Raw genomic sequence first — 15454 nt, forward strand, 5'->3', positions numbered from 1 at the left:
CAGACATTTAATTCAAGTCTACTTGAAAATTAGGAATAAATATCTTAACTCCCACTCACCTCATGTATCACCAACAGTTGAGAAATTTTGGGCTGTTTCTCTGGAAATTCAGGTTCTCAGTTATTTTTTAGTGTTATATCCTTTCAGTGGAAAGAACCCTATTTCCTCTGCTAGTATACCTTCATCTCATATTGCTTTCTGAAATTAAGTAACCATGACCTCATTTTGTTTCTGGATTAAGTCACAAAAGCTAAGTTCTACCTCAGAGAATTTGAGATTGTGGGAGATTTTATTTTCTTCCTTTTGATTATTTTTAATTTTTATGGTGAACGTATTTGACTTTTCTAAAGAAGAAAAAGCAAAGAAAAAATTGAAAAATCGAGAACCCTGGACCTCATATTTATACGTAACCATACCATTATAAATATGAAACAGTGGCAGATATCCTCAGAGTGAGGAATAAGAAAATGATATTTATTTTTTATATTAAAATGATAGGACCAATCAAACTTTGTGCATAAGAAAGAAAAATGTGTCAGTAACTAAGGTTTAATAGTGTATTATTTAGTTTTTGGTCCTGGCCATTACTAGAGTTTGAGCGATATTAATCTTTAAAAGTCAGCTTATTTTGTGATGTGATTGTCTGTAGAGATCTCTATATTTTTCTTTGTGATGACTGGATTCATTAATGATATAGATGTTTATACTTATATTCACAGCCTACACTTTCTTGTACTTCCCACGACTATTTTTCTTTAGTTGAATACTTGTATTTGTTACAAATGCTCTTCCTTGTAAAATTTTATCAGATAAAAAGAGATAGTAAAGGTTTCTTAAATATGTAATATATTACATAGATATATATATATATATCTCCAACTAATTACAGGTTCTTTATAGCTGCCTTTGCCAATTACTCTTATTCTGTAATGAAATCATTGGGGGAAAAATATCCAATAGAAATCAAATCATTTTAAAAATAGTGAAAGAAATAAATGAAGGGATCTGTCTAAGATGCATATCCCCTTGTGATCCCCAGGGTTGGTAAAGTAGATTTGTCTGTAAGGGAATTGTTCTCTTATATCCTTTGTCACTCTGCATGTGTTCTTATAAGACAACTTTATTAGGGGAAGGCAGGCCTTCAGTCAAGTCACATAAGTGGGAAAGAAGTTTATACATGATGTACACTGAAAATAATTAAAATATCACAGCAATCTTCTTTAATATCTATTTTCGTTCCATCCAATGTGACATTCAAATAAATAAGCTTGTTGCCTCAATACCTTTTAAAGTGTAAATGGAGTACCCCAAATGAGGATGCTTATAGGCATGCTAGAGAAGAATGATCTTTGCTGTATGAATGCCAGGTGGTTAATAGCTATCTGTAATGGTGGATACAAGGTTAGTTCGCAGTTACTGATTTGGCCAGGAAACATAACCCATTATGTATTTTTATGGATGATCTATCTGGATGAATGAATTGAGACTGTTTTCAAATTATCTTATAATATTAAATTAGGGAGAGTTACTGGTGTTCCAGAAGGCAGGCCTAAAACTGAAAATCACCTTGATAAATAAAGTATGAAAAAAAAAATGATGAAATCAGATAAGAATAAGTGTGACCACAGAACAGACCCTTGAAATATCAGGAAAATTGGGTAAGGACTGGGTATATGGTTGACTAAGAAACAGCAATGTCATTTTCTTTTGAAAAAAGATTCAAGAGATAATGGTGCTCAGAGGCTATGGGAATGGGGGTGGGAAGAGGATGGGAATCTAAGAGTTGGGTACTCATCACTTATTGTTACACTGATACATTTTACTGATATAAGGGGTAAAATCATGTTCTATTTGTCTTTCAAAATGAAGGAAGGTCAACTGGGGGCTCAGGAGGACCCTTCTGTAATATCCTAACCTGTTTTTCTATGATTTGTTACAAAGAAGGAAGAGAAAGAGGAGTAAAGGAAGAAGAAACCTTTATTAACCTTAACACAGATCTTTCCAATAGTGATTCTTGCTGGATCTTTAGTGGTTCCTGTTTCTACAGGGCCTATTGGTCCTCAGTATTCCTTTTTCTGACACTCTTTTTATCTACTATCAGGATGTTTCATTCAACTTCCTCAACCCTTCCCTGAAACAGCATGCTCAAAGATAACAAGAGATTGATTCTTACTATTGGTTGTGTTATGTCAGGTCTTGCCCTCTATAATGCTTCTTAGGAAGTGAGTAATTGTTGGCTACAATTCTTCACCCTTCCACTCTTCAGAATCTAGGACATTCCAACACTCTCTCCATACCTCTTCTTCTCTGTCTTTCATAGTTTCTTTATGGACCCAGCCACGAGTGTCCCCAAGATTTGGGTCACAGAACCCTGCTGCTCTCATTTTATACAATCTCAGAGAATTCATCCACTCCCATGGCTCTATAACCATCACTTTTTTGAAGTAAATTATTTTTATATAATTTCAAACTTACAAGAAAGTTACAAGAATAGTACAAAGAGCTCCCATCTTTAGCTAGAGTCGTCAATTATTTACCATTTGAGAGTAGGCTTGAGACTTTGTGCCCTTTTACCTCTAAATAGTTCAGTGCATATTTCTTAATAACAAGGACACATAGCTATGGTAAAATTTTCAACCTTGGGAAAATCGATACAGTATCATTATATAAGCCACAGTCCATATTCAGATATAGTCCCTGATCCCAGTAATGTTCTTTATAGCTGTTTTCCCGAGCCAGTGATCACTGCTCTGCTTAGGGCCCTGACCTTTCTCCAGGCCACCTGTCCCACAGCAGTACCTTTCAGATAAACATTTTGTACAGATGTCATCTCTAAAAATATCTAAAAAGTGAATCATCTTTTCTCCCTTAAAACAACTCCCCCCCATCTCCGTATCTTTCCTATTCTTTTTAGTTTTGTTAGAATTCTCCCAGCTGTCCAGGTTTGAAGTTATGGAACATAACTGGTTTTTTATTCCCAATTAAGCTAGTAATTCTTCTTGTGAAATGTCTCCTCCAGTCTGGCTATGCATAAGCCATTGTGCTCTGATGCCTACCTATTCCATAATTCAGACAAATTCTTTCAGTTACCCTCATCTACCTGGAGGGTTCAGAAAAAGCTTGCAGTGATTGTCCTATCTTACGTGAACTTTGTCAGAACTCAGGGTCTGTGTGGCACCAGCATAGTGGATCAGCCAATAATGTGTGATAATTCACAAATCTGTTTCTATACACCATTTCTAAACACTTCTTCCCACCCCTACTAAACAGATGTTGAACAACCATTTAAATATTATGTTAGGGTGTTAGAAATATAATAACTATCTGTGCCTCAGACATGCAGAGGAAATATGTCTAACTGATTGCTGGCCTTCTTCCTGAGCCCATCACCAGTGGGAAAACACTGACTCTTCAATTCATGTAAAAATTAGTCTGATTCCATACTTTAAATAGTTCCTATAGGAAATATTTAATCATCCTTGAAAAAACTCTCACTTTCTCAGAGATCCTCTCCTAGCCCCTGTTTGTAGAAAAGAGCTAACATAGCGGGACTGAGGCTGTCACCTGTTAAAAGGTCTGCTTGCAAGATTGGCTTTTGGTTGGCATCTAGAGATAAGAATTCCCTAAGAAGAGTTGCTCACTGTGTCTAAATTGTTTGTGCAAACAATGTGGCTTATGTTGAACACCTGTTTTCCTTCTGGGAGTCTGGAATTTCGTTATGTGCTAGGCAGAGGGTGCCTATGTGACCAGCTCCCAAGAAAAATCTTGGCCTTGGAGTCTCTAATGAGCTTCCCCAGTAGACAGTATTTCACAACTCATGGCTGTGGGAATTAAGCGCCTCCTGTGTGACAGACTGGGAGAGGTCTCTGAGTCTCAGAAGCTTGCACCTAGTTTCCTGTGGCTATTAGCCCTTATGCCTTTTCCCTTTGCTGATTTTGCTTTGAATCCGTTTGCTGTAATAAATTCCAGCCACAAGTATTCTAAGTGAAGTGGGCTGGAAAGAGAAAGAAAAATGCCATATGATATCACTTACATGTGGAATCTAAAAAACAAAAAGAACACAAACTACTTATTATTTATAACTTAGATGATTGATTTCTTGAATATGTGTAAGCACATTTGACTGTTCTTTATGATTGGATTCCTGCATTCTGTTGATTCTTATTTTGTGGTTGGCTTTATTCCTTTGATAACTATGTAAGTTTAAAAAGCTAAAGCTCTAATCTGTTCTTAGAAACAATGATCAATACATATATGTAAACCAAAAAATGTGCAGTATATTGTATATATGTATTTACATGCAATATAATATATATGTGCAGTCAAACTGTAATAATTCTACCTAGTAAAACTGAAGAAGAAAAAAAATAATAGCCACAAGTACAATTTCATTTTGAGTCTGGTGAGTTCTCCTAGCAAGTCATTGAATTTAGGGGTGGATTCACCCTATTTTTATCCCTGTGGCAGATTATTTTCCCCAAATGGTTGCAACACATGCTGCCATCCCTTATGCTCTTACAATGTGATTTTGACACCCTTCACATTGAGAGGCAGAGTCCACGTTACCACCCCTAGAACCTGGGTGAACTATGACTATGATGGAGGTGGTGCTGTGTGACTTCTGAGGTTAGGTGATAAGAAGCAATGCAGCTTCCTTCTGGTTCTCTGTACCATCTTTATTCTCAGAACCCAGCCACCATGCTGTTAGAAAGCCCATGCAGGCACAAAGAGAGGACCTGTGTAGTTGTTCCATCAACAGTCCTAGCTGAAGTCCCAGCAGACAGTGAGCATTAACTACCAGTTAGAATGAGAAATGTTTCCACTGCAGTACTTGAGTCACTCTCAGCTTTCAAGTCTGAGCTGAGGCCCCAGACATTATGAAACAAAGAGATGCTGTCTTAGCTATACCTTTCCAAATTCCTGACCCAAAGATTCTGGAAATGACTACTGTTTTATACTGCTACATACGGGCTGGCCAGTTATGCAGCAATAGAGACTGCATCTCTTGCCAAGATGACATCCAGGTGTATGGAAAGAGGGATGCAGCTTAGCATCCCAATGCCAGAGGAGAAGAGCGGGGGTTTTTTTATGGTGTCCTCTGCCTATTCTGGTCTCCAGGATGATATCCCTAGTCCAGATGGTTGCTCTTTTCCTTGCTGGCATAAATGGCTGTAGTCTGTGGATGTTGTTAACTGTCAGTCTTTTTCTATTTCTCACTCTTTTTCTCTGGGCTTGATTGGAGCCCTCATGGCATGTTTGAGATGACTCTGTCTCATTTCTACTCCTGTAGATACTGTTGACCCCACAAAGCCTTCCCATTAAGTCCCAGCTCCAATGCTCAGCTCTGCAGCTGAGAGTTGAATCCCCTCTGCAGACTTGCAACTTCTTCGGGATCTTATTTATGCCACAGGACACCAAATGTGGCTCAGGATTGATGATTCTCAGAGCCCCCCTCTGCCTAACTATACTGCTCTACCAGTTTGGGTTTGGCTGTGCCCCAGGCAAATGAAAAGACAGCCTGAGAGTTGGTCTGTTTCGAGTTCTCATGCGAGATGGGGGTCAGGAGACCCCTTATTCCTTTCAGCCATTATTCTCATTTATCTAATGCACTTCTCTCTGTCCAGGTCAGTGGGACTCAGTCTGATTTAAGTCTAGAGATGGGAAAATTGGGAGCTATGTTGACTATTTCAGCTGTCCTGCTTCCCTTTTCCCTTATTTTCTCCTTCCTACAGTGCCCCAGACTTCTTCCCTATCTTCCTTGTCTCCATTCCAACTCTTGTTTAAGCCTTAATGGCAAAGGATGTTTTTTCTACATGCTTGGAGAAATCTATGATCTGAGTCTTCCAGGTGTGATCATTGATATCTTAAAATCCTCCAGCGTGTGAATTGGATTGTAAGCTGTTTTCTTTTGGAAAAACTGTATTTTGCATTAGAAGGTGATAATGACTTTGCTCTTTGGTTGCCACTTTTTTCTGAAACAAATTTTGATCTCCTCCTGAATAAATGGGTGGTTATACACACTGTCAGGTGAAAACTACTAATAATTTTGAAATGATTACCCCCTCCCTATATACTTGATTTAAGAGGTGCACCAAATTACTTGCTTGTCCAAAACTCCCACCATCTTAGTTTGGCTTTGGGTGTGAGATGCAGTCAATATTAAGACCCTTTAAGGTGGTTCTTGATGAAGCTGCTTTTTTCTATTCTATTTTGTGCCTTTTGCATTAAATTTTGAAAAACGTCCTTTGTTCTGCTTCCTTATAATAATTATACCCTCCTGGCTCCTAATTGTTCTTATTTTTTAAAACCTTCTTTATTCACCTATTCTATGGTTGTATCCTTCTAATTCCTAAGTGTATGCTTAGGCACAAATTTACTATTCGCCTTTCCTCCTACTTTTTTTATATGCCCAGCTCTCTTGTTTTTGACCCATTTCCTTGCTCTGACTCTCAATACCTCGGTGTTCCGATATTGCAGGTTATTCAGGTATATAATAGGATGCTTTTAGTAAGTTGTACAAAAACCAACTCAAACCAGATTAGGCAGTAAAAGCAATTTATTGGCTCATATTTTTTGAAAAGTCTGGCTTCAGGAAAGGATTGATACAGCACTGTCATTGTACTTTTCACTAACTCTCAAATCTGCATTTTATGGTGTTGGTTTCATGCTATACTGATTATAGGCAGACTGCCAACAGCAACCTGGGCTAGATACTTTCTTATTTATGTCCAGTAATGAGAAAAGAGCATTTTCTCCCCAAGCCATTGAACAGACGTCTCAGGCTTTAAGCTGTTTGGACAAACTCAAGTCACATGCCTAACATGAAACCAATCACTATCATTGAGAGTGGACTGAGATTATCCTGATTTTTTTTTTTTTTTTTTTTTTTTGGGCCAATAAGATTCTGTCTCTAAAGCTGGAAGGGAGTTAACCTACTCAAACTGCTTGGCTACTATACAGTGGGAAATGGGAGAGGTGGATTCAGGATGAGTTGGAGTCAACTCTTAAAGTTTCCATGAGATAAATATGCTCATGTCTTCCCAACTTATTGTTTGCTAGTGGCCTTACTTGGTAGCTTGAAGTCAGCCACGGTTTCCTCACTCCTCATTCCTCTTCTTCTTCCTATCCCCTGGGAAAGGAATATTTACATCACAGAAATTGGCAAATATTACACATCAGTTTTGTGGGGGTTTTGGTGGGGAGTGGGGAGCTGTTGTACCAATACATCTCTGATAATGGGAGGCACTCAATTTTATGTGTGTTAACAGGCAACAACCTCTTAATCAGGTTTCCTAACTTCAGAATTGCTCACCCCTATTTATCCATTTTTAAAAAATAACAGCTTTACTGAGATATAATTTATTAAGGTTTAATTTATGTGCCATAAAATTTGCCCATTTAAGGCAGGCAATTCAGTGATTTTTAATATATCTACAGGGTCATACAGTCATTGCCACCATCAATTTCAGAACATTTTCACCATCCTAAAAAGAAACCCCATACCCATTGTATTAGTCAAGTTTCTCTACAGAAACAAAACCAAAGCTAAAAACCCAGGAAAGCCAGTGATGTAATTCACTTCAAGTTTGAAGGCTGGAGAACCAGAAGTACCAAGGAGCAGGATAAGATGAATGTCTCAGCTCAAGCAATCAAGCAGGAGGGGGCTAGTTCTTACTTTCTCTGCCTTTCTCTTCTATTTAGGCTCTCCTTGGATTGGATAATGCCCACCCACGTTGGGGAAGGCAAACTGCTTTTCTGAGTCCACCAATTTAAATGCTAATTTCATCTGGAAACACTCTCACAGACACAACTCAGAAATAATGTTTAGCCAAATATCTTGGTGCCTCGTGATCCCAAGTTGACACATAAAATTAGCCATCACATCCATTAACAATCACTCATTCCTTCCCTTCCTCCTATCCCCTGGCAAAGCTACTTTCTCTCTCTGTGGACTTGCCTATTTTGGACATTTCATATCAAGAATCATACAATGTGGCTTTTGGCTTAGCTTCTTTCACTTAGCATAATGTTTTCAAGGTTCATCCATGCTCTAAAACTACCAATATTTTTTTCCTTTTATTGCCAAACAATATTTCATTGTGTGGACAGACCACATTTTGTTTATCCATCCATCAGTTGGTGACAAGTGAGTTGTTAAGATCTAATTCTAATCATAGTTCTGGAACCCAGTCCTTTTCACCTTCAGTCTTGAGTACCTTCTGCTGCCAAATCCTTTTTCTAAAACATCACATTTAATCTTGTCACTCACCTCATCAAAATAAGTCATCCTCTCTGCCTAGGAGATGCTAAAGGAACATGTTGACGTTGCATGTGAAGCTCCCTTTAGTTCTCCTGCAACTGGGGTAGGAATGGGCAGATCCTGCTTCCTTCTTAGTGAGCAGTTTGACCAATGATGCTCAAATCTCATTTAAAGGGCCTCTACCTGACTGAAAACAAACAAACCCCAAAGAAACAGACCTCCAGTGACACAAAGCAAAAGCTCTAAACTATATAGAAAGTGGCTTGGATATTATGAGCTTTTGGATTTTATTGTTTATATATTTTATATCTTAATTATTAAGAATTTCATGAGAGTCCTGAAGGGATAATATGCCTTACAGGCAGATAGCTTGAAATTCTGGATGAATCATTTAATATTGGCATTCTTTAAATTCTCTCCTCATATTTTAAGCAAATGGTCTTTTCTTATATGTAAAGTGGGAGTAATAAAGCCTGTTCCTGTTATGAATTAAAAGTTACAAATACTCAACTACCATGTTCAACCCATAATAGGCACTTAGTAAATAGACACTATAATGGTTGCTATGGTTGAACATATGGTTAGAATTTTCAATTAATTTTGATAAAGCCCATCTAAGATTAGAACTCTTTTGGTTTTCTTTCATTGTTTTATAGTTTTGTTCCTCATCTACCATTACCCTTGATGTAAACTGAAGGAATCAATATTTCCTTTGGAAAATAGTCAATGATAGTATCTTGTTTTGTAACAGAAGCTTTTATGAAGCCTTTAAGGATAAATACCTTAAATATTATACTGGGTTATACTGAGGTAAATTTCCAATAGGAATGAATCTTTGAACTTGTCATTCACTGGCAAGTATGACTTGATAGTAATTATTAAAAATATAACCCAAGATATTATTCTTTGGAATGATTATAACATATTAATTTTGAAAAGTGTTGAATAGTAGTTAAATTGTAATTGGTTTTGTCTCATGTAGATGGTCATATAATTTAAATTGTTTTTATGCTGTGTATTTATGGTTTAGAAAATTTTACATATATAATAATTTATCACTTTAATTTTATAGATAAAACAACCATGAACTAGATTCTTCTTTTAGAATTTGAAGTACTTATGACTGCAACAGCCAAATACAAGAGGCATTAGTAATTTGAAAGATTAAATTACTCAATTGTTTGAAAATTAACCTTTGAACCTGTGTTAGTAAGACTAACACATTAAAGATCAACTTTTGGAAATCACTCCTTTTTACATATTTCAGTCATTTAATATTCTCTTTTTCTCCCCATAGGATTATCCTTGTCAAGATGATTATTCAATAGTCCACAGAAAATGCCGGTCTCAGTTCACAGATCTAAATGGTTCCAAAAGATTTGGCATTAACACTTGGCACGACGAGAGTGGGATTTATGCCAATTCATATGTAAAACAAAAACTTTACCAATTAACAAGTGGTCCTATTGTCCCCTTTTTAAAATAACTAATGAAAGGTAATGGATGTAACAGTTGATGATTTTCTATTGTAATAAATGCAATGGAAGTATTACCATAGTAGGTTCCTCTAACACAAAATCTTATATTCTAGACCAGTATGTATATCCTCCTTTTCATAAGCTATTCTGATATTTTCCAAAATTTAGTATGTTTATCATTGAGGATATGCAACCCTCAACCATATGGTACTTGGAGGAATTTTATCTTATTTTATTTTATTGACTGTATTTATTTTAAATCTTATTAGGAAAAATGCATAATGCTAACACAGTCATGCTTATGATTGTTTAGGGTGTACCTAATTTTAAAAAAAATGACATTACTTAAAACTTAAATTGTACTTATAAGTGAATAAAAATTTAGGTGATACTCAAATTCGACAAGTTTCAGCAACACTTATCCTGGGATGAAGAGAGAGTTTACAGAAAGCCAACGTTCAGTATTTCCTGTTTTTAATAATATTGAGTGTGTGTGTGTATGTGTGTGTTGGGGGGAGTGTGTCTGTTTATGTTTAATATATCTATGGTGGCTAGCTGCACTGTGAATTATCATCAGCATAATCAACATATTTTTCCTTATTCAGTATAACACTTTTTGATTGTATGGGGTAGCAGAGATGCAGACAGAATCCTAGTGAAACTTTAGGGGTTTGATGGAAAATCCAATCATCTAGTGTTAGATTTAGAAGAAATCCTAGCAGTTGTTTTGACTTACCCTTCAATTTTACAGATGAGCAGAGACTCACGAAGGTTCAAGAAGGTTGCCCAGGGTTATATAAATAGCAGATTCTAGTTGATCTTTGAGGGGTGGTTGAACTTTTAATTTTTCTGAGGATGGGTTTATTTATTTGGTAAGCCTAAGCTAAATTTATTCTCGTTTTCCTTTTTAAAAAATTCATGAAGTAATATTTCATGATAAATGCTAATTTGATTAGCAAAATGTGGGAAAGACTATAAGCTTTATGAGTAGAGAAATAATAACTAATAAAGAAAATGTGGTGGTGAACGCCAAGGAAGCATTCACTAGCAGAGTTTTACTATAATTTCTTGCTGCTTTAAAGTGTGTCTGACATGTACACAAATATATATGTGTATTATACATACATATGTGATGTTAATTCTTTGTATATTATCTATTATAGTGGATACCTACCTAGAATTACCTTTCCTTCCACAGACTACAAATTTAAGTTTAAACGTTCATTAACATATCTAGGATGCACAGCTATTTGAAGTATGCAAATCTGGATGTCAAGCTACTCATAATTTGATTTTTTTCTTTTTGTAAAGAAGACATCTTAATGACCATATCATTACCTTTGAACAATGCCTTTTACTTAGGAAAAAAATCCACCTACTTTAGTAGGAATTTGATATTGTCACAATGATTAACATCACATTTTGCATAAATGACCTGGGTCTGCCATGAGGGATCAATTTATAAATCAGCTTTGGTTTGGTTCGACAGAGAATTAAGTAAGAGGGATTTTTAAACTGGTAGGGTAAAGTGATGTATTGGAAAAAAAAGATTACTTAGATCTTTTAGGTATAATTATTTTGTGTTGATTTGGATTTCTTTACATAACTGCTTTAATGGTTCTCACCAGAATCAAATACCATTTCAAACAACAAAAACTGGAACTCAGATTTGACCATTGGAGAAATATCTTCTTTAGGAAGTGACCACACTGCCTCCTGATGGTTCTACACGTATACTTCATAGGATTTCACCTGAGACACGAAAATAACACTATCTCTTGTGTTTATACAGTTATCATTCATATTTGTTCAGTACTTTTCTTTTGCCTGTTATGTGTTATTATGTCAGAACTGTTGGTGTGAGCTCACTGTGGCAGAATGCAGACTGCTGCTGGGAGAATGGGAGATGGGTTGGGCAGATCCCAAGTAGATGTATTACAATGGTGGTCCTTGAGTTAAGTTTGGCCTACAGATATGTTTTATATTAGTCTTCAGAGTTTTTTTTCCCCCCATACATCTTGAAAAATTGAGCCAAATTTTATAGACTAGGACATTTTGCTTTAAAATATGAATTTTTATGTCCTTGACAAATTGGCAGATCTGGCAGCACTGGTCTGATTTTGATACAGCAGTAATCAGCAGGGGTATGGTGGGAGGCCCTCTTTAGATGGGTAAGTTCATCATTTTGCTGCAATTCTCACCTGGTATATTTCTTATTTGTGGAAGGCATTCTGCCCCTTTACGTAAGGAGAGGTTGGACAAATATGAAATAAGTTGTAGAGGGAAAGGGGTGGTAGAAAAGTGACAAAATTGATAGCTTCTTGGTGACTGAGATTAGGATGACAAAGGCAGAGGCTGCATCCTTAAAGTAGGGACAGCAAATCTGGTTGAGTTCAAGAAGGAATTGAGATCCTGGAGTAGATGATGTAGAAAGCAGAGATGGAGAGTGGGCCAAAGTCTTCACTTTAGAATTACAGAGTAGAGAAATCTCAGATCCACTGGTTTATGCTGGGAATCCATTTGTGCTGAGGCAAGAAGTGAGAGTACTAGACTCAACCCCTAGGATATGGAGCAAGTAGATGAAGACAAGAAGCAGAGCCCAGCCAGCTTACTGGTTTATTTACATAGGAAAATAACTCCCTGGATTCCGGTGCTCCAGAGATACAGGAAAACTCCAGATTCAGGAAGACCCTAGGCAGAAATGGTGAAGTCCTTCCTATGGGGCATAGAGTATATGCGGCAGGCTGGGAGAGCCCACAAAAATGCCTGGCACTGCCACCATCAAGAATAGAGCAGCAGAAAGATTATCTTCTAAAACTATACTGACCAAAAGCTAACTTTATTTCAGAGTCAGTGGCAGAGCAGTTTGCCAATAGCTGGAAGCTCACTCCAAATAGCTGTGGTAGGGCAAGCACAAGGCAACCATTGTAAATCAAAGTGGAAAACCCAAACAAAATCTCACACAGTAAATCAGTGTCCCAAATACGAAGATCCTAAGCTTTGTAAAAAAAATTTTTAACAGCTTTATTGAGATACGATTCACATGCCATAAAGTTCGCCCTTTTAAAATGTGTAATTCAATTATTTTTGGTAGATTCAGAGAGATGTGCTACCATTAACACAATCAATTTAGAACATTCTCACCACCCTCAAAAGAAACCCCATATCCATTAGTTGTCGTTCCCCATTCCCTCCCAATCTTTCAGTTCTAAGCAACCACTTCTGTCTCTATAGATTTGCCTATTCTTGTTATTTTATATAAGTGACATCATGGTCTTTTGTGACTGGTTTCTTTCACTTAGCATAATGTTTTCAAGGTTTCAGGTTGAATGAAATATTAGTGCTTCATTCTTTTTTGGCTGAATAATATTCCATTATATAGCTGCACCACAATATATCCATTCATCAGTTGATGGACATTGGGTAATTTTTTGGCTATTATAAATAATGGTGCCATATCTATCTATCTATCTATCTATCTATCTATCTATCTATCTATCTATCTATTTATCTATCTATATCTCCAAGTATGAGTTTCTGTTTAGACATATATTTTCATTTCTCTTGGTCATGTACATAGGAGTGGAACTGCTGGGTTATACAGTAACTATACATTCAACCTTTTGATGAACTGCCAAACTATTTTCCAGAGTATTTTACATTACCACTAGCAATGCATAAGGGTTCCCATTTCTTCATATCCTTGCCAACATCCTTTGTTTTCCGTTGTTTGATTATAGCCATCCTAGTGGGTGTGAAGAGGTGTCTCATGGTTTTGATTTGTATTTTCCTGATGGCTAATGATGTTGAGCATCTTTCCATGTGCTTATTGGCCATTTGTATATCTTCCTTGGAGAAATCTTTATTCATATCTATTTTTTATTTTTGGTTTTTAAATTTGTTTATTTATCTTTTAAGATCATAATCTTTTGTAACATAATTTTCAAAAAATTGGGACACATAATCTGAAAAAAACAGATTTTTGTTTTGGGCTTGAGAAGCAGCTTGGAAGTTTTCATTTAGAATCAAATACTGGAATTTCTGCTACAGTGCAACAAAATTGTTGAAAATGAACAGAACCTGGATGATCTTGTAGGCAAGCACTGTTAAGTGAACATTTATGATGCACATGTGTGTGCTGAATCAGTATTTTTGATAATGATAGTGATAATGATGATTATAAAGTAAGTCAATATAGTAATATTGAAGTTATTCATAAAATTCTGGGAAATGGGTTCTTTAATTTTTCATCACATAGCTCTACTTTTCATGTCAAGATAGTAACTAGGGCTTGTTCTCCAGGAATCAGACTCATCTCATTTTCTAACAAACACTCTTCCTTCATGCTAAAATTTCTGCTTTAAGCGTGAATCTTAACCTGCTGCGCTCATGAACTTCTTTGACAATCTAATGAAATCCAGACCTTTTGCTCTGAAAAAGTTACAAATATTCCTAGTAAGAGAAGAACATTGGGAAACACTCTGAGATCACAAAGTAATGAAATTGTCCTTTCCTTTGGAAGAAGATCAAATAAACTGTAACTATTTAACAAGTTACTAGTAAGGTCTGTGTGCCCATTGCTAGAAGATAAAATATACGTGCATACATATATATATTTGTACACACACACACATTCATATAAAGCATTTATATTTGGCAACCATAAAACAGAATGTGTGCTTTTATCAATTAGTTTTTGATAACCACCTGAAAAAATACTGACTCAAAAAAAATAATGCAGATGTTATTTCTTATTGTTCTGTGGTCCACTGGGTGCTTTCTCTGTTGTAGGCTGGTTCAGCTCCGGCTGGGTGGTTCTAGGATGGCCTTATCTGGTTGGCATTTGGTTCAAAGTCAGCTGGAATGTCAGGCATGCCCTGGCTGTGAGTTGTTCATTGTATGGCAGAGTAGGCTGGACTTGTTCATTTTGTGGTAGTGGCAGGGACCTGGGGAAGCTTCTATGCACAAGGGTTTGTCAAACGTCTGCCTATGTCTTGAGATGGGCCAGAGCAAGTCAATAGGCCAGCCTGGAGTCTGTGTGGATGGGCTCTACCAAAGAGTGTGGGTAGGACGAGGGAATAATTTGTGTCCATTTTTACAGACTACCACAGTATGTACTTATGCATGCTTCTTATGAAAATCTGTCTTTGTACAGAAATTTGCCTCCTCCTGTTCAGTATTTCTACTGGATAACAGAGAGGGAGCTGTCCCCATTTGTCTTAAATTGGTAACATAATTTGGTGCTTTTTTGTCACTTGAGGCTCATGTCATTGTTGGTCTTTTGGGAGCCTAGTTATGGGCTGGGATAACCCCTCTGGTTCCATTCCTAAGACAAAGTGAACTACTCCACTCAGGAGTCCTGAATAGCTGAGCATTGTGAAGAGTTTCTTCTTTGTCAGAGATGTGGAAATAGTGCAGGTGGAGAATAAAGGAATAAGAAAAAAATACGTTGACTTCTCTCTTTCACTTGGTGTTCTAGAACTATCTCATTGCCATTAAAGGATCAAAGCAGTTCCTAGCTCAGGGAGGCAGTCAACCCTTAAATTTGGCTCCTTGTAAGACAGTGCTGTGCATCCAGTGATGTGTATCATTTCAGGAGATTTACAGAAAAGAAACCCTGAAGCCAAGTCATCCATGGTTAGAAGTTGGCAGAGGCAGCAGTTAAATACATAAAGAGACTAAACTGAGTTTCTTAAAACTGGTCTAGAGTACAGAA

At 36.7% G+C, this 15454-nt stretch overlaps 1 protein-coding gene across 3 annotated transcripts in view; it reads left to right on the plus strand.

Annotated features, from left to right (window-relative positions):
- The window catches only part of CFAP95 (cilia and flagella associated protein 95), a 129810-nt gene that overhangs the window by 100740 nt on the left and 13616 nt on the right, over positions 1–15454 (plus strand). For 2 of the 3 annotated variants that reach the window (XM_031449843.2, XM_010999843.3), the window contains one exon: positions 9558–9809. The exons of the other annotated variant lie outside the window; for it this stretch is intronic. In XM_031449843.2, coding sequence (XP_031305703.1) covers positions 9558–9746 — 189 coding nt within the window. In that variant the 3' untranslated portion in view covers positions 9747–9809. Of the gene's footprint in view, positions 1–9557; positions 9810–15454 lie in introns of those variants that run through there. 3 annotated transcript variants of the gene reach the window in all.

This window comes from Camelus dromedarius, chromosome 10, assembly GCF_036321535.1.
Source record: "Camelus dromedarius isolate mCamDro1 chromosome 10, mCamDro1.pat, whole genome shotgun sequence".
In the NCBI taxonomy this organism is placed as follows: domain Eukaryota; kingdom Metazoa; phylum Chordata; class Mammalia; order Artiodactyla; family Camelidae; genus Camelus; species Camelus dromedarius.